The 18,321-nt window shown below is 46.0% G+C and overlaps 2 protein-coding genes across 20 annotated transcripts in view; both read right to left on the reverse strand.

Annotated features, from left to right (window-relative positions):
- Nucleotides 1-1,499: 1,499 nt before the first annotated feature.
- Nucleotides 1,500-14,860, reverse strand: ANHX (anomalous homeobox). 4 transcript variants are annotated; one of them, XM_075770008.1, is made up of 10 exons: nucleotides 14,646-14,860; nucleotides 12,680-12,953; nucleotides 11,913-12,037; nucleotides 11,571-11,694; nucleotides 10,447-10,633; nucleotides 9,833-9,965; nucleotides 9,259-9,560; nucleotides 8,375-8,525; nucleotides 4,869-4,956; nucleotides 1,500-2,940 (listed from the first exon to the last, which is right to left on the reverse strand). In XM_075770008.1, exons 1-10 carry the CDS (start codon nucleotides 14,681-14,683, stop codon nucleotides 2,851-2,853), a joined length of 1,512 nt encoding a protein of 503 aa, XP_075626123.1. In that variant the 5' UTR covers nucleotides 14,684-14,860; the 3' UTR covers nucleotides 1,500-2,850. The 4 variants fall into 4 exon arrangements, with proteins under 4 accessions (XP_075626123.1, XP_075626120.1, XP_075626119.1 ...); XM_075770005.1 differs by lacking the exon at nucleotides 8,375-8,525 and having other exon boundaries at nucleotides 9,268-9,560; XM_075770004.1 differs by lacking the exon at nucleotides 8,375-8,525.
- A 143-nt stretch (nucleotides 14,861-15,003) lies between these two features.
- DEPDC5 (DEP domain containing 5, GATOR1 subcomplex subunit) overlaps nucleotides 15,004-18,321 on the reverse strand; it is a 45,992-nt gene continuing 42,674 nt past the window's right edge. For all 16 annotated transcript variants that reach the window (XM_075769967.1, XM_075769972.1, XM_075769971.1 and 13 more), the window contains 3 exons: nucleotides 17,846-17,906; nucleotides 16,700-16,782; nucleotides 15,004-15,799 (listed from right to left, as the gene is read on the reverse strand). In XM_075769967.1, the coding sequence (XP_075626082.1) occupies nucleotides 15,504-15,799; nucleotides 16,700-16,782; nucleotides 17,846-17,906 (440 nt within the window). In that variant the 3' untranslated portion in view covers nucleotides 15,004-15,503. The remainder of the gene's footprint in view (nucleotides 15,800-16,699; nucleotides 16,783-17,845; nucleotides 17,907-18,321) is intronic.

Here is an 18,321-nt window from a genome sequence, read left to right on the forward strand (position 1 = left end):
AAGTGTAAGAGGAAAAGCTCTAATTCTGCTTTAGCTGCAAAGCCTTTTTCAGATTGAAGTTTGGGAAAAAGAGACTTGTTCTTCTAGCACTCCTCAGGAATTCTGGTGAATTGAGCCTCTTCTTTTTAATTAAAAAGTCAAAACTGTGTTGAACTATTAAAAAACTTACAAGGCCATAGGACACTGGCATTGTCAAGACGGTAGGATAAAGGTCAGTTATCTCCAAAACCAAAATACCTGCATTCCCTAGCATGGGTTGTTTTCTTAGAAAATAAATCTATTTCATTTTGAATGACAGGTACCTAAAATTTCTACAAGGGTGGAGTAGTGTTAATCTAATGTTTATCATCTTCCCTGGCAGGGAACAGCACTAAATATTTGAAAGGAACTGAAAATACGTCTCATTGTAAGCCCAGCATCATTCCTCTTTACAATACATCAATCTTCAACAGCAGGGAAATGTAACCACCCTGGCTTTCATCCACATGTACTGCATACCATTGACTAGCTAAATCATAGTAATCATAGTGACATGTCACATCATTAGGAGTGAGAAATAAAATACCTTATTGGGGATCTCATCTAAAAATCTATCAAGATCCAGTGTGAATTTTGCAATCAAGCTGCTGCTTCTGCCTGAAAGCCGCTTCACTAGCTGGCGCGTGACAGGGCCTAGTTTTCTTTCCACCACAGGCCGCAGAGAAGACGCAGCTCTTGCCCACCACTGTGCAAATCCGCAGTAAGTGGATTTTACGCAGCGTGGCTGGGACCGCGGTACCTTTCGCCGAGCGTCAGCAGCAGGAGGAATGCCGTGTGTAGCCGGCTCCCGCCCCTGCAGGGTTACTTTTCTCCCGTCTCCCGGAGCGCACCGAGATTCCCTCAGCCGAGGCGGCCGCGCTCGCTGCCCTCCCCTCCCCGCCCCGCGTGGGCCGCCAACGGTCGCCGCGCGCCTCCTCAGGCGCCGCGCTCCCGCTCCGCTGTTGCTATGGCTCGGCGGGACGCGACAGCCAATCAGAGAGCGGGAGGATATATTTGTCGCTGTTGCTACCGGGGCGGCGGACCAATGGGGAAGGATGCAGAAAGGCGGCGCGTGGCCGCCGCAGCGGGCGGCGGGAGCAGCGCGTGGCCGTGTCTGTCAGCAGCGGCGGCGGCTCCGCTGGAGCCCGGGGGCGGTGAAGGGCGGTTAGACGGGAGCGGGGGCACCAAGGCCCCGTGGCCGAAGTAGAATGTTTCAAAGCAGCCGGGATACGAGACGTACTTGTTCACCGGAACGAGACACAACTGTGTAAATGCTGCATAACCCTTCCAAACACCACTGTTTCGAACACAAAACCTCCACCAGAAAATGGCCAAGTGAGATCTACTAAAATAAAGGAAGCATCAGGGTCTCCACACACACAAGTGTACCCAGGGCAAGCTGGTGCCAGGGTTTTAATGTGTAATTAAACGCCATGGGTGAATAATCGCTTCACACCCTTACCTTGAAAAATGAACTGGAGAAAGAGTAATTCATAACCTTTATTTGCTAACTTTATTACAAAAGGCACTGGAGGCATCTACTTCAGGTATCTCAAGGCTGGAGTTTTGGCAAGGATTACCCCTTTTGCAATACAGATTTAAAAACCAGCAGTAATACTTAGGGAAAATACCCAAAAGACTGCCCACTGACTTGCAGCATTAGTTTTAAACCTGCATCAAGGGTCTACTTTGCTACTCATGCCCTAATACTCTCATACACAATTCTGCTTTTTAGTCTCCAAGAGAACAGGGCTCCTCACTTGTGAGCAGCATGAGATGGAGGAGCGTAACAGGCAGCCTTGAGAATGGGTTAAGTAAGGAAAAGTACTGGGGGAAAGGAACCGAGTTGCACAGGCTCCCCAGGAGAGCTGCAGTGAAACAGCTTACCCCCATGGAGTAAGCAGCCTTCAGCCAAATACCGTGCTAGCCCCACACTTACTACAGTGTGTATGAAACGGAGTCTGCACAACTCATGCTGCTTTGCAGGGCACTCGTCTGAATAGGATGTGCTCGCCTGCTGCTGCCTAGTGTCAGACTGCTGCAGACCACCCGAAGGGTGACACAATCGCCTCAGCAGTTTCAGTCCACCCAGATCGGGGGACTGAAAATGGATCAAGAAGGTTCAGCGGCTCCCTCCTTCTCCATTTATCCTTTTTTCCTGGCTAATCTGAGTTGCAGGTAGCATTAAATACTGACAACACCGGTATGCCCTCCCCCAGTCCTGCAAAAACATTGACTTAGGCACTGAAAATTCTGCCATGCTCCAGTTTGTGTCATCTGTGGCACTACAGAGTATGGAACACTCCAGAAGTTACACCTAGCAGTACAACAGAAATGCAGGGATGAGAAACAGCAGTATTTTACCAGCACTTAGCTGAAACCTTATTTTCCAGGCCTAGGAAAAAGTTATCTAATATCCACTGCTAGGCAATGTAACTACATTTTACTCTTTTTGAGTACAGGAGCTTCATCTACCTTTATGATGTAATGAAGCACTCAGATGTGACCAGTACTCTGGGTAGAAATATATAACTGCCACAGAACCAGTGACTTGGTATTTTTAGCATCTACAGTGCAGCTTCAGACTGCCCCAGTAAAAACCTACAGTCCACAATCACCTTTGGCTTTCTTCTATCCTTTGCAAAAGTCTTAACAAAACTGTAGCTAAAACAAACTTTGTAACTATTAGAAAAAGCCTTCATCCTTCTACCTCAGTCTCTACTCATCTCCATGTCAACCCCCTCACTCATTTAAAAAGAAGAGAAAAAAACAGGAAAGGATGGGGTGTTTCCTAGGGAAGCGCAGACCACACTGAGCATCTCTGCAGGCAGGTCACATTCGTCCACCGGCTGAGAATTCAAAGAGCAGCCATGCTGCCCAGAACGTGTCGGTTAACGGGTCACCAACTGGATCCTCCAGGACCTGAAAGACACAGGAAGGAATCAAAGCTTCACTACGTACAGTCTTTAATGATGCGGTACTTGTGGTGGAAGGGCAGACACAGAGTAGCACAAGACTGTGGTGGGAGGAAACATCAGTGGTGAGGGCTGTGTGCATGAAGGGACAAAGCCCTTGTTCCCCTTTAAGTTCAGTCAGAGTAATCCATCTGCACAGGAGGTGGGTGTAAAAATGACAAGCACAATCAGTGCACAATTCAACTCCTAGTAATTCTGAGAAGAGCAATTCCCTTCTCTTTGCCCAAGGCATTAGCTCCTATAAAAGCAAGTAAGTGCCAGAGGGTAAGAGCAGGATGAAATAATTAAGAAGGGAGTGATCGCCTGAACAAGGGAGCTCTGCTCAGGGAGAGAAAGAAATGTTTCCAAAATTAATTAACTTTTTTTTTTTGTTTGCTTGCTTGTTTTGTTTTACTCTCATTTCGGCTCTGATGGGATGCGTGATCTAAGAAAAGCAAATTGAAAGTCATGTGTGGACAAAAGGAAGTGTGCAGCTGCACCCCTGTGGTTCAGACATAGGAACCAAACATCTGCATATTCCTGCAACAAGCCCAGGGCAAGTTGATTCAGCAAGAAACAGAGTGCCCAGGAAGTCTGTAGAATGCTGTAAGATCATTTACCCATTCAAGCTCTTCCTTTTCCTACAGCACACATTAAAATATGCAAAAATTGCTTTTCTGAATTCCTAAACCAAGTAATTATTGCAAAGATTTGAAGATGTCCCCTTTTGACATCTGCAGGCAACACACAGTCTCTTGCTCCCCCACCCACATTGCACTGAGTGTCATGTTTCTATACCATTGCAAAATCAGTGCAAGAATGCAAAATGGCAAGATGAAAACTCTAGCTACAGAGACTGCATGCTCTGGAAATCTTAGAAAAGGCTCATTCATTATTAATGCCCAAAGCTTTCCTACTCATCTGGCTCACATTATGGCTGGTAAAAAGGCCACTTTCCAAGATACAGATCTTTATATTGACGCTTTCAAAGGCTCAAAAGAGGTTCTGTTACTGCCCTCAGAGCTGCAGTCGCTTCCTATAATGAGGCCAGCAGATACCGTCTCCTGCTTTTCAAAATCTCTTTTAAAAAGGTTTTCTCCAGCAGCTTACACTGCAAGAGAAACAGAAATGGATGCTAAATGATTGGTAGACCAACACATGTGAAGCTAAAAAATAGCTCAAGGTACAATTTAGATAGGGCTTTCTTGGGCCCTATTTTTAGGTAACATTTAATCCAGAGATGTGCTCCCATCCCCTTGAAAGCACCAGATTTCTAATTTCTGTTCTCTACTGCCTCAAAATCACCATAAGAAGGCATGCAGACTGCATGCAGATCATGGAAGTAACTTCTTTTATCATTTCCTATAATAATATTGCTCTGTATACTGCTATCAGCCATCGCTGAAAAGTCCAAAATCACTTTTTTCTCATCAATAACTCAGACTTGGAAATGAAAATTACATGAAAGATTTTAAGTGGTCTGAGAGAGCACAGTCAAATTCTGCAGTACCCCCCGAAGGGGAGGGCCCTCAAGCAGCCATCTTCCTCTCATCTTCCTTCCACAGTGCTAGGTGAGCCCTCCATTGCTCAAAATTTAAATGACATTTTGGATCTGCACAGGCTGCTTTGGCCATCATTTCAATGAAATGTTTAGTAAAATTAGAGTCTGATAAGCAATCCAAGTGGAAAAAACCAAAAACACCTTCTAGCATCTGCTGGATGCTACCCAGGGAATGCCCAGCTTGCTCTGAACTGGATTCCAAAAGGTATGGTTAGATCAAACGTGTTTTGTACTAAATACGATGTGAGATTTCACACCTCCTGTGCGAGAACTACAGCTGGATAACGTGTGTAGGGCTAAGCTCCTTTCCCTGAACATCAGGTGTGTTCTCTTACCTGGCTTTGTCCCAAGGCTTGGCTTTCTTCCATGCAGGGTGCAGAAACAGGTGGGCACTGAGGCTTGCCAAACACAGTCTGACAGGAACTGGAAGAAAATATGATATACAAATGCATTGGTATTTATGCTCTACTCACCACTTACTGTGATGTTTTGCAGCAGGACAGGAGGGCTGCTGGCAAGACTATGCATTCAACAGAGTTCTGTTGTCTACAAACCTGCCCCATTTCTGCAAATTGTTATGGCCTGAAAATACAGATTCTGGACTGGGAGGACTAGCCTGACCAGGAGCAGTATACAGGAATGGTATCTTGATTTGCAACTTTCCTTATGCCCCCAGAACACTGTCCATAAACAAGGAGATGTCTACCAAGATGTCTCTTTCCTGGAACATATTTTAAAAACACAGATCTTAGGAGTCAAAACACATAAACATGTGGCTTTAGACATAGCCACAACATTGGCTATGATTCTAACATAGCTTTTCAAGGCCGCCAGTTGAAAGTCTAGGGACATGGCTATCACATCCACACCTCCCCTGGGAGCTCTGCCAACCTCTCGAAAGAGGTCACAGTCTGCGGGCACTGGGTCAAGTAGGAGACACTGGGTACTTGACGATGGGATGTTCTCTCCCTTCACCACCAACTGAAAAGTATCTCTACTCCAACAACACTGCCCATACCACTCCCAGGAACAGCCAGACCAGAGGTGCCAACTAAAAGAGCATAGGAAAAAAGTAGAAGAGACAGGGCAAGTGCCAAGTTGCCCTTCCTCGGAATGCCCCCCCAGGTTCCAGCAGTCAGCCTTGGGACACCTCTGTTGGAGGTAGCATTCAGGCAATTACACTTAGTTAACGACAAATGGGCTCAACCCCTTCCTCCCCCAAGAATTTGTCTCATCCTTTTTCATAGCCCACTTACACTGACATGCGCAACACCCTTAGCAACAAATTCTGCGATTTAATTATGCAACATGCCAAAAAGTAGCCTCCTTTTGTGTGTTTTGAACTTGCTGCCTGCCAGCGTCGGGGTGCTGGGTTATCCAGAGGGAGAGCCTAACAGCAGGAGGATTCCTAGCACTATGAGCTGGAATCCCAAAAATGCAGGCAGAAGCAGTAAGCTGCAATGAACATCTTAGCACTGATGTTTTTTAAATCAATATGCTGGCTCATAAATGCAGTCTGTCTTGCTCCATAGAGTTCAGTGTGCTTTTCTGTTTGAAATGGGAGGCATGAGTTATATTCTGCATGAACCATAGCTGGGCTACATTCCACCTGCCCAACTTGAGGAGAGAAGAGGATTCACCACCACTATCTGTAGAGGTGAGCATCTGTTTGGTGTCCCACAGGGACTTCCAGTTTGCTAGCTGGATCAAACTCTGCTGTCAGGCAGCAGGAGCAGATGGAGACAGTCAGCTTCCAGCCTGGTTCCCCCTCACACTCCCACCTCACAGCCCTGTAGATCATAAGAGGTTTGGATACAGCCCAAGTGCGTAGGACCAACTGTAAAAAGCCCATGAAAGAAATCAACAGGAATTGTTCTAATAAGCTTTCAGGCCAAGTCCTTTCCAGGTGAGCACCTTTAAAAATGAGACAAGGGTCCTTTGGCTGACTTATAGCTTTACCCCTGCACTTACAAAGCAGGGAGGCACAGGTGCTGGCAAGGCAGTGAGAGCATAACACTAGGTCCACTCCAGGTGGGTGACCTTGGATAAATAATTTCCTTCTCTGTGCTTTACTCTTACCTGTAAGGCAGGGATAACTTCACCACCCTGTCTTTCCAGGATAGCAACACTCATTCTCCTTACGGTTTAAGTTATTGACTCCTTCGTGACTCCCCAGATGAGCAATGCTCATTGCAACATTATTGCTAAAGATGACTCTGGTGACACAATACTCCTCTCTAATCCAGTAACTCTGTTAGAGGGCTCTGCCTGATAACAAAGGTGATCCTCATTCATTGTCATTCACTGAGCAGGGATCTTACCCAAGGCTACCCACGCGAAGTCCCCTGGCTCTCTAGGGAGAAACTGCAAAAAAGGCCAAGATGAAGGTGCAGCCTGAGCATCACTCATTTCTAAAGAGACTGCTGTTCCATAGCATTCGTGGCATTTTGGGGAGTTCAAGGTTTTGGGGGGAGCTGGACCAGGCCACTAAACCGGGCTTACAAATAGAGTTCAAATAACTATATCCTCACCAGAAGGTGTCAATGAAGCAGCATGTCCGGCCCCTACCAGGAATACGATAAAGGGTGTGTGGATTCCTGGCACAACTGACATACCCAACAAGGAGACATTCACCATAGATTTCTTCTGCTGGCGGAACATATTTTAAAAATAAACATGAGCTCATTCTAGAGTCAGAACATGCAATTTTAAATCCAGCCAAAATATTGCCAGCAAGCCTCACCGATCTTTCATGATCTTTAGCCACCGTTTAAAACTGCGAATCCTAAAACACAGACTGAGGTGGGTTTACAATGCCCATACCTGGGTTCTACCCAGCAATTCAGAGCGAGGAGTCTGACATGAATGTGAACAACTGTAGGCACCAAGCCAACTGGGAAACGGGGGGAAAAGGCAGAAGTGTTTTTAGCAGGGAACTGGGAGGCAAAAAAACCACTGATCTTTATCTCCAGTGAATCACTGCCTTCTCTTGTTGCTTGACAAGCCACAAAGTCTCTCGGTGCCTCTGCTTCCTCGTCCATAAAGTGGGAATAAAACTGCTTCTACGTACCTCTTTGACATAGTATTGACAGTGTCATGCCAGCACAAATGCTGGACAGTGTCAAGCAGAAGGGTTATGAAATGAGGCTACTGCTCCTGCTCTGTCTTGCAGATCAGTGAATTAAAGGAACCTCATAATGCCTGTTTGGCAGTGTTTATTTTTATGTAACGTGGAAGTTGTATAACATACGGAAGATGGCACCGATTTTTGTTGTTTTGCATTCTGTGAATTTATCTCAAGTCCCAGAGAAAAACCTGCAGTCTGAAACATTTGTTACAGGTGGAAAACAGAAGGACAGAACAGTGCTTGTCTTTCTGTCTTCAATTTGGAAAGCTTGCACTATGGAATAATCTTGTCATGAGGTTATGAAGCTACAAAACCTATTTTAGGATGAAGTACAGGCCCTACCAACCCAGCCCACAGATCAGCTCTCACTGGATCACTATAGATTATGATTTTCTGCCAAAAAGAAAAACAGACAGATAGCTTAGAAGCTAAACCTGCTTTAAAGAGAGGGGTTCATAGCTTTTCTCATGAGGCTGGTCCTGAATCTCCTTTGTGCTACACCGTAAAACACAAACACATAGCATTTCCCGTTTCCAGTGCACAGATAAGTACAAAATACGACGGACATGGGGAGAGAGTCAGGCCCCTGGAACAAGATGCATCTCCACATTCTTTCTGCAATGCTCTTCATTGAGGAGATCAGGACAAGGCTAGACCCACAGCATCATTGTTACCCCTGCTTTTAAGAAGCACTGTGCTTTCTGCTCCCTTTACCTGTGGGGAAGAATAGCTTCGAGGGTCCCTAGCTGTCCTTCTCTAAGGATGAAGCTTTCAACCTCTAAATCTGACTGCTGAATGATTCTTCCTGAACTGGCCTCAATACAGCCACCTTGAGGGACTCTGCTCAAGGGAGCTCTGATACCTGCTGAAATAAATGCTTGTATTAAAGATGATTACAGATAACACACTCCCAATCTCTGACCCAGCTATTCCTCCCCTCCTTGCTCCACATTCACCAGAGACTGGGTCAACGGCAGTCGCAGCCCTTTCTGTTCTGTAGACCTACAGCAAAAACAGATGAACAGCACTTATGTATCCTATCAAGGCTATTCTGAAGAACAGGGAAAAGAAAAGAGATGGTGGGAACGCTGAACAAGACTGGACAGGAAGGAAACAGAGAGAGAGAGAGAGAGAGAGAGAGAAAGAATAGTAGGAAGGAGAAAGGAAAGAGAGAATGTGTTGCTGAAGACAAGCACCATGATACAGTAAAGAAGTTCCTGGCCTCTGCTCAGGTAATCTCTTAAGAGTGACAGGCATTTAAAAACCCAGAAGCTTACAAACTGACAGGGTGAGCAGACAACACCTGAAGGGAGTCTTCCAATGGAAATGCTAAAAGGAATCCACATTGCTGGAAAAGTACTATTTTATGGAAGCAGTTACAGTTTAAGCAAGAGTAGGTAAGAATGTCTGTTTCCAACACCTTAAATCAACAGGTTTTCTCATTGAGCTACTAAGGGAGCAGAACTCCAGAGCTCAAGATAAGCCCTGCTCCCATTTGTCATGACACCAGACAGACATGTGAGCAAGAGCGTTTACAACAAAGGGAAGAGACACTTGAAAACTCTTAAGGTCAAAGATCTGGGTGCAGGTTTACTAACCTTCTATACCTGGGGTCCACATGGAGCCAGAGACTCCTCTGGTGCTGGAAGGGCCCTGCCACATGGCCAGCCGTTCATCTGAGAAGGTAAGGGACCCACAAGAGCACAGGACAAAGTTATGAGGCTGGGGGCTGGCATCAGTACTGCTTGCTACTTCTCTGAGCTGCAGGACAGCAGAGTTAAAGGAGGTTCCTGGTTCCAGCACAGCCTCAGTGCAAAAAGCTATAGGTCGTTCAGTGTTGTGAGTGGTCAGCAAAGCTTTGCTTGTCCTCGCTTCATACAGCTCACTGCTCTGCATAAAGCTGTAATGATGGAAAAAATAAATCAGCCAGACATATTGCTTTGCAAAGAGCGGGAAACCCCAGCTAAACCTTTGAATCCTGCCCTTGACAGCTGGGAGATTAACTGCTAGATGCTCCGACTGCCTGATGCTGGGCAGGGACCATTCCTGTCTATGAAGTCACGACTCCTAAGTGATGTCCCCTGGGAAGTGACATGAAAGTCAGTTCCATCAACAAGTTTAAAGGTCGCTTCATCTCTGAACTATCACTGTAAAGACTTTTTCATACATCACCTGGATTCCAGCATCTTTAAATAAGTTCCTTCAGGAGGCTTATCCAGATCTGCAGCTGACTGCTCCCACCCTGGGTCACAGGGCATGAGGGTTATCTCCATTTGCTCAGAGCCGATGCCTACATAAGATCCATCTGAAAGGTGCAGGCCAGGCAGGTGAAGGAACACTAATAGTTACTCCAAAAAAAGCAATGAAACAAGTCTAATTTGCCAAATGCAGCAAGGCTTTCTTATTCCCCATGACTGAAGTTTGGTCAAGATTCTGTGAAGGGGCATGGAAATACTGGGTTTTACTGAAGTACTGCCCTGATCCCAGAATCTGAGCGCTAAAACCTGCTGCCTCCCATATATTTGCTTTCATTTGGTGCCCCTTCTGAGACACACATCTCTTTTCACCTGTCCTTACACAGGCCTGCTCAATGCTTGCTCCTTCTACAGAGTGACAGCCTCTAGCCAATTAGGCACTCCACTGAAGCAGAGGCCTCCTGTGTCCACTCGATCCTTTGGCGTATAGATGCTGTTCTGGAGAAGGAATATCCTTCCCTTCCTGAAGGAATTTTAAATCATTTTTCAGCTTTCTGGACCACATCCCAAGCCCTGTAGGAAGAGACAAACCTGCAGTTTGTGGAGTGTAGGATCCTTTATCCTGCTGCTCCTTTGCATGGTAAGTCAAAGCCCTCTCAGGACGTGAGTTGTTGAGCTTTTCTGTACGAGGCAGGCAGGATTTTTGACGCCGTCGATAATTTGCAAACCAATTATAGACCTGAGTTGGCTGCAGGTTCACATCCCGAGCCAATCCCTCCTGCAAACCCAGGTGTAGAGAGAGATCAGGGAAAACAGAATAAACTTCATCCAAATAATCAGTCTTTTCCCTTCAATTCCAAAAGCAGCCCAGCAAAAGAGCTTTTGAACCCAGAGACATTTGTTCGCTAGGTCTCCAGTAAGTCTACATGAATCCTACTGAGAAGACTGATATATAAACTCAAGAGCTGCTGGAAAACACACATTCCACCCTGCTCCCCTAGTCAATTTGCTAAAGAAAACCATATACTGCTAGTTTATAATGCTATATTAACATGTTGCTGCTTTGTGAGAAGGGTAAGAAATAAACCATCTTCACATTGCAGAACTATTCACCAGGTCATTTTGCCTCATACGAGAAGGGTACTGGAAAAATTCAGCACCACCAGCACCACAGACTTTAAAGTCTGAAGCCTTCACCTTGCAAGGTAGTTATCAACAAGGATTACTGACTTAATTCATATGTCACTTTTATTACAAATTTGTCCCTGTCCAAATAAGGTACATACATGCATACATCAACACAGGCTATCGTGTTTTCAAATTCTGTGAATTTAATGTAATAAGTCAGTACAAAACATATTCTGGTAAGCACAGTGCAATTTTATACAGACCATAACTCAGTCAGGCTATTTATCACTGTAATGTAGATGGTTGTTTCGCAGCCTATGCTCAATCACTACAAAATTAGAACTGTTAAAAGCTCAGTGAGGAACTTATTTCCCCTGACCTTTTTGTCCAAAGCAAGTGATATTACTCAGCATGAATTTGATGGTTTTTTTAAGGAAATCTTTAGGGAAAGATCAAATATTGGGAATCCCAGCTCCACTGGGGCTTCTGAGAACAAGGATTTAGAATGAAACCAGTTATAGACCCCTGATTGCAGAGTTCTGCTTTTCTGTGACAAGGAGACTCAATTGGAAGTAGCATATCCCTACCCGCTGTTTCTTGTTTGGATTTGTTGTCACCTCTGCAGCAAACCTGTGCAGCTTCTGGCGTACTTCATCTGAATAGTTTCGATTCTTCAAACCTTCAGGACAAAGGGAAATAGGTGGAGGATTCCTGTACACAGGAGAAAATGGGATTAAAAAGGACCCAAAAAGAGTCATTCACATTTGTGGGAATTTTTCTCACACTGCCACAAGTGGTCAAAATGCCAAGAAAAACCCACCTCCAAAACGCAGTCATGTTGAGATGCAAAACCAGCCTCTGCATCTCTACCCCCTGCCTCTGCTAACTACAGCAGAGAAAAAAAATTCTGTTCCCCCACGCCACAGTACCTCTTTCTGCAACGGAATTTCTGCAGTGGTGTCAGATAATCCATGTGATGTTTCTCCATAACCCTCTGGTAATGAATCTCATGCCAAAGTTGCACCAGCTCTTCCTTCTCTTCTGCCTTGCAATACTAAAACAAAATAGTATGTAAGCAAACCCTTTCCACATAGTCAGTTAGGCTTCCTGTAAAGGAGAAAACTCTCTACAACTAGAAACTTACTCAGAGATTCCTACTGGTTTGACAAAACTGTAGCATTACCCTAGTACATGACTCACTGTACTTTCTTTAATGTACACAGGGAGTTGCCTAATTCCTTCTTTTCCTCCTGGTGAAAAGGGCTGCATTACCAGAACTAGAGGCCAAAATCCATCACTTTGAGTGGTGCCATCCAGCCTTCCTCTATCTTCCCATCCTGGCAAGCTCTCCAAACTTGGCCTCCACAAGGCTTTTATGTCCTGAGCTCTAAACTTGTGAAAAACTCCAAGAACCACCACACTAGAGAACAAAAATCCTGCTTTCACAAACTACAACCCACCCCTTAATCACTTAATTACCTTCTTCCCCTTGACTGATTAATGGTAACTGCCTGTAGCAAAGACTTTATGCCATGTTTCAGGTCAACCAACGGACACATATCACCTTCCACTGCCGTGCGCCAGCTGGAAATGCTCCATGTGCTGTAACTGAGGTACCTCTGCACTAACAGCTCTAACTACTATTTTTCTACCACTGCTTTTTGTCTCCATGAAGAAACAAAGAACACATCCCTACCTCCAGCAGTCTGCAGGCTGCGTCATGCTGCCCATTACGGATATGAACAAACACGCAAGCTCGGACAACGTGGATGTTAGTGAGAAAATACATCTTGTGTTTGCATCCCATCATGGCCCCAACCAGCTTCTCCAGACTAGGAGACGAGCTTTGGAGGTCCTGGCAAAGCTGTCCTGCTAGATCCAGCAGCTTGGCAGGTGGGGGATCCTTGTTTTTATTCCTGTTTAACATGGCCATGAACCGCTTCATCCTTGCGTCCTCTTGGAAGCCTTTTCTATGCAATGCACAAAGTTGTGGTTAGATAAAAACTATTATCTCCTATTTATAGCTCCTATGGTATGCGTGCTTTTTTTTTTTTTTTAAAAGGAAAGAAATTCACTGTGCCATTAAAAGCAGCTTGAGGACCTCAAAACACTTAAATAAAGCTAGACCTGTGGCTAAAGCCACACCAGGTTTGTAGCCAAGAAAACAGAGCTCAGAAAGGTGCATTAAACTTGCCCCAAAACTCGGAGGCTGAAGGAGGAGGCCAAAGCAGGAGGGGTGCTGCGGGGAACCGCTCATCGGGCTAGTCCTCATCTGCCCCATATTGGCCTGTGTGTGCAGCTGGGGGTACTGGGGGTCCTGGCAGCTCTGCAGTACCCCATGCACACACATGTGCCTCCAGACCTGCCGCTCCCACTCAGATCAGGTACCCTCATATCCAAACCACGGTATGAAGCTTTACATCCATTGCTAACAGGTTAAAACGACCAGAACATTAAGCCCAGAGACAATCAGGTGAAGTTAATGAGTATTGTCCCCAAAACAGGTGGGACAGATCAGGGGCAGATGGCAGTTACAGCAAAGGAATTCAAATGATCGTCAGGCTGTTTTTTACCCATTCTCCTGGGGAAAGGAGGTCGGGGTGATGCCCCCGTGCCCAGCGGGTCCCCTCTGGGACACCCCAATCCCTGGGACGGCTCCGACCCCGCCGGACAAAAGGGGGAAAAGCTTTTAAATACCTGCGAGGCTGAGGAGCTGGCACACCCCGGCAGCCCCGTCCTCTCCCGAAGCAGCGGGAGCACAACCCGGGGCTCCAGGGTCCGCACCCACCCCGACTGCTTCCCGGCCCCGTTCCTGCCGGGAAGGGGCCCCGGAGGAGGGCTGCAGGGCGCGGGCGGGCCTCCTCCTCCTCCTCCTCCTCCTCCTCTCCCTCCTTCCCGCCCGCCGCAGCGCAGGGAAAGGCCGCGCCGGGCTGCGCGCTCCGCGGGACCCTGCGCGCACGGGGAGCGCTGCGCGGAGCTGGCTCTGCCCGGTAGCCAGCCGAAACCTCACCCTTGTCCACAGCCTCAGGCGGGGGCGGGGGGAGAAAGAGCTTTGCAGCGTTCAAAGCGAGCCCGGTTTGCAGGTGCGGAGCCGCTGTGTCAGGCTCCAGGTCCTTGCACACGCGGAGTGTTGCACGGCTGCCCCTGCACTCCGCCCCCCTTAAATTGCTTTGACAAAGCAACTGGTGCCTGCACAGCTACTTTGATAGTAAACCTGTATAGCATAGATGGCAGCAAGTTGCTTTCATAGTAGAGAGTGTTTAAGATGTTAATGGGGATCAGACACGCACTGGTAATTTTGACACAGTTGGTTAGATGAACTGAATGAAGAGGCATGCAGCTCAAACCCACCTCTCCTAGGTGGGTACTGTCTAATAACAGATGAGTCACCCAGGCTTGGTTTAGGGGATAACACTGCAGCAGCTACGATTTTCCTTGAATCAGGTCTGAACACCACTGTGAATGTGTCAGCCCTCTGCTGACTTCAATTTAGCAAGGACAGATAACAATAGTAACGATCTCGCAGCAGCAGTCAACAGCCCCCCCCGCACAGCACTACAGGGTGCAGGTCCTGAACCCACCCTGAATCCACACTTAAACTAGCTCACGCTAGGTCCATGCGCCATATGCAAGCTTTCTCTGCAAAGACAAAGACTACATACTTGAGCATAGGCATCTTCATTTTGCTGCATGCAGACATATCCTAAATATCTGCTCATAATCCTCCTTGTTCCTCCAGCCTGCAGCATCTTGTATTCAGTTGCCCTTGGTTTCTCCTCAGGCTTGGATGCTGGCCTCACAGGACAGTAACTGGCTCGTCGCTCCTGTTGCGGGACGCTGTTCTAGATCCAGAGCTGGAGGCAACGTCCTGGATGCTTAAAGGACAATGCCTCACCACTGAACTTTGAGCATTTCATTATCATGCTCGACATAAGAATCAGTATTTCCTTTTGGCAATTATTCTCCTTTACTCCCCAATTCTGCATTGCTATCTGGAGTTACAACAAAACATCAGGTCACTTGGTTTTCTGCATTTTTACTTATTTACATGTATGAAATTTAACAAGTGTCTCACATTTTATCTTACATATTCACACAACCCGGTACACCTCAAAAGGGAAAGAGGCAGGCTGCTGTCAGGCACATCAGATGCAAACGGCACCCATCATTTCCAACGATGGTAAGCTGCTACCATCACACTGTGCTTAATCTAACTGCCCTTGAAAACCATTTGCACTCTCCCTCCTTTAGCTCTGCTCTCACTGAAGTTTTGGCAATCAAGGACTGCAGCTACTTGAAACCAAGCTGAGGTCAGGTGATAGATATTGGCAAGCCAAGAGCTCAGATTCTTTTTCCAAGGGCTTAATCAAATTCTGTTGAATATCAACAGCAATATTGATCAGGTCCTCTTGGAGCCTCAAGACAAATCCAGAGAGGCTCTTTTCCAGTCATCCTTCCCCTCTGCTTCCTTGCCACAAGGTAAAGCTTCTAGCTGTCTCCCTAAGAGATCCAATCCTATTTCATGGAGCACTAGCATGCATCTTATCTAGACAGTCAGTCCAAAACAAAACAAGCCGGCTATCTTTGTTCCAACAAAAGTCTGTAAAATCTTTCAGCAACCGATCAGCAAACTTCTCATCCCCAGTGGCACTGGACCGCCAGGTTTTCGTCAGCATGGTGTTGTAGGCCCAGTTGTAGCCAATGCGCTCTTCGCAAAACATGTTCTGGTTGGTGGAGCTAGTGGAATTGCGCCGACGTCGCTGCTGCCCGCATGAAAATTTCCGCTTGGAATATGGTAGCTGCAAAAACACTGTTCCTGGAGAAAACAGACAGGACTTTAGTCTTAGGCAGACCAAAGTCCTTACAACTGGTAGCTGACTCATTAAATTCTGAAAAGGAAAGTGGACTGAGTTTCAGTTAATTGCCTTTTAGCAAGATAAAGCGGGATACGTTTTTCCTCCTTTGCTTTTACATGCTACTTCTTCCTGCAAATTACAACACTGGGAGAGAGCACACTTAGTCCTGCCTTTCTCTGGGTAGAAGGGAATGAAGCAAAGATGCAGGCTCTGATCAATCTTTCTAACTTTACATCGATTTCCATTCTCTTCTGCAATTTTCCAAAAGCTCTCTCTTCCTGTCATTGTCTTCATGTCTCGGCAACCCCTCCAAACATACTAAGTTATTTTACTGTAATACGCCATGCAGTCAGCTTGGTTAGAAGTGCTGATAGATCACCAACACTTATGAGAATAATGATGAGAGCAAGTGGATCCTACATGCTTTATCTCTCTCTCAACACAGTGTGTATGTGCATCTATAACTGACCTTAAGCATGAGAACAGAGCACTGACTTGTCCCAACACCCTTCCCTCCTTCTAGCTTCTAGATTTATTTATTTATTTACATTTATTTACACTGCAATTGAATAAGCTCTGTCTTTTTTTTTTTTTATTTCTCCATCTCCTGGAAAGAAAAGTTTCAGAGACACTATAAAGCAAGATTTCAAACCAACACCACTGAGTAGCAGCAAGACTTTGTGCTTTTCATACTGCCCTCCAGTTTTCTGGTTCGTGTTGGCTGATAGACCTACTTGTCATCTGACTAGGGACATAATGAGGACCAACATCACTGACACAACACACAAACTGCATGTAAAATGGTCCTTTTGTTTATAATAGCCCCCTCCTTGCCCCAGTGCCTGCCAAATATTGCTCACCTGTGACATGGATATACTGGGGCTTGTTCTCAGCTGGGAAGTTGAATGCAGAGGCCGAGTATTTATCTTGCACAAATCCAAATCTGGAGAAACAACCACCATGGAATTAAAAAAAACCAACAAAACCCACCAAAAAACAAACCTAAAAAGAGCCACTCCAGCTAGGATTCCTTCAGCCCAAGGCAGGGGCACCAGGGAAAACCTTCTACTATCACAAAGGCTCCCTTTTCTTATGGCCTGAAGGCAAGGGGAAAAGGGATGAAGATGGTTGAGCTTCTCCAAGTATTCTCTGCCCCTGCTAGCGTGAAAGCTTGTAACTTTGCACCGATCTCTGTCCTAACTCCTGCTGGAAGTTTTGTCCCTGACAAAATGGGGCAGCTGCACACAAATGAGGGAAGAGCAATAGTCAAGACAGACATTCCTTAGGTGTGTTTCAAGCTGTCACATCACTTTTTTCACACTGGGCAATATTCCACACAGAACTGCAAGTCACTCACCTGACAGTTCTTTGCTGTTTGGAGGATACCTGTTCCTCTCCTGCTTTCTAAGCTAATGAAAGCTTATTTCCAAGCTAAACTCCATTACAAAAGGCAGTCTCTCTATCATGAAAAAGAAAGACCTTGGCAGCAACACCGTCAAACAAACTGGCAGCTCAAGCACACAAAGGGGTAAGGCTAGATAGTATTCAAAGTTTCCAACAATTCCTTCTTAAACTGGGCCCAACCTCCAGCTCACATCCCAGTCTCCTGCCTATCGCCAATCATTGGTTGTCATCCACTTCAAGACTGTGTTAAATACACATGAAGAACGTAACTGACCCTTCTCAGGAAAAAAAAATAAAAATCTATTTACAGTCTATCTGCTTCTAACTTAGAGTAACAGGGCACTTTCCAAAGGCAATGCCCTCCTGAGGAGGAGAGTATGGTTTGCTAATGAGTGACTGAAACACTGTCTACCAGCCCCTTGCACCCACAGAACCACCTCCAAGCATCCTAGTCACATTTTAGCCTAATAATCTGCAAGCAGATTTCAGAGAGGCAGGCAGCACAGAACCTGTGCGACTCAGGAGTGACTGTTCGGCACAGGTCTTCATCCTACGTTACCCAGGGAGAGATGAACCTTTCAGTCCTTCTGCCCCATATGTACCTGTATGCTATTGCTTCCTGCAGGAGATGCATGCGGTCCCAGTATGTTTCTGGTTCGAAGCCTGAAACAAACAAAAAGGTAACAACTACCTAGTAAAGCCACCTTATTTCCTTCTTTTTCAAGACTTCAGTTTTCCTCAGAAGGCCTCTCTGCACTTTGTTTTTTCTAGCCATTTCTTTTAGTCACATTTTTTTCCTGTCAGCTGTCCCCTGAATACCATCTTATTGGAGATGTGTCTTGTACACTCCAGTAGCAGATTCATCCCTGAATTTAGCTTTTGAGTGTCTCAAGATGAAGAGGAGGAACATAATGGGGTGTGTGGGAGGGGCCAAGGAAGGAGAGCGGGCTGCTGTGTATCACCAGAGTGCTCTGAAAACACTTAGTTCAAAGTCAGTGGAGCTATGGTGACCTCACTGCATATGGATCTGTCACTGATTGTTTTACATTTACACCTGGACAATGGATCAAGGGTTAAT

The sequence above is a fragment of the Balearica regulorum genome, chromosome 17 (assembly GCF_011004875.1).
Source record: "Balearica regulorum gibbericeps isolate bBalReg1 chromosome 17, bBalReg1.pri, whole genome shotgun sequence".
NCBI classification, from domain to species: Eukaryota; Metazoa; Chordata; class Aves; order Gruiformes; family Gruidae; genus Balearica; species Balearica regulorum.

Bases quoted from the DNA above. Each gene is read 5' to 3' on its own strand.
- ANHX (XM_075770008.1), bottom strand. From the start codon at position 14,683: ATGTCTGCATGCAGCAAAATGAAGATGCCTATGCTCAA. The intron at 12,954-14,645 runs GTATGTAGTCTT...TGCATTGCATAG, and splicing joins ATGAAGATGCCTATGCTCAA to AAAAGGCTTCCAAGAGGACG. The intron at 11,695-11,912 runs GTACTGTGGCGT...TCCTGTGTACAG, and splicing joins AAATTCCGTTGCAGAAAGAG to GAATCCTCCACCTATTTCCC.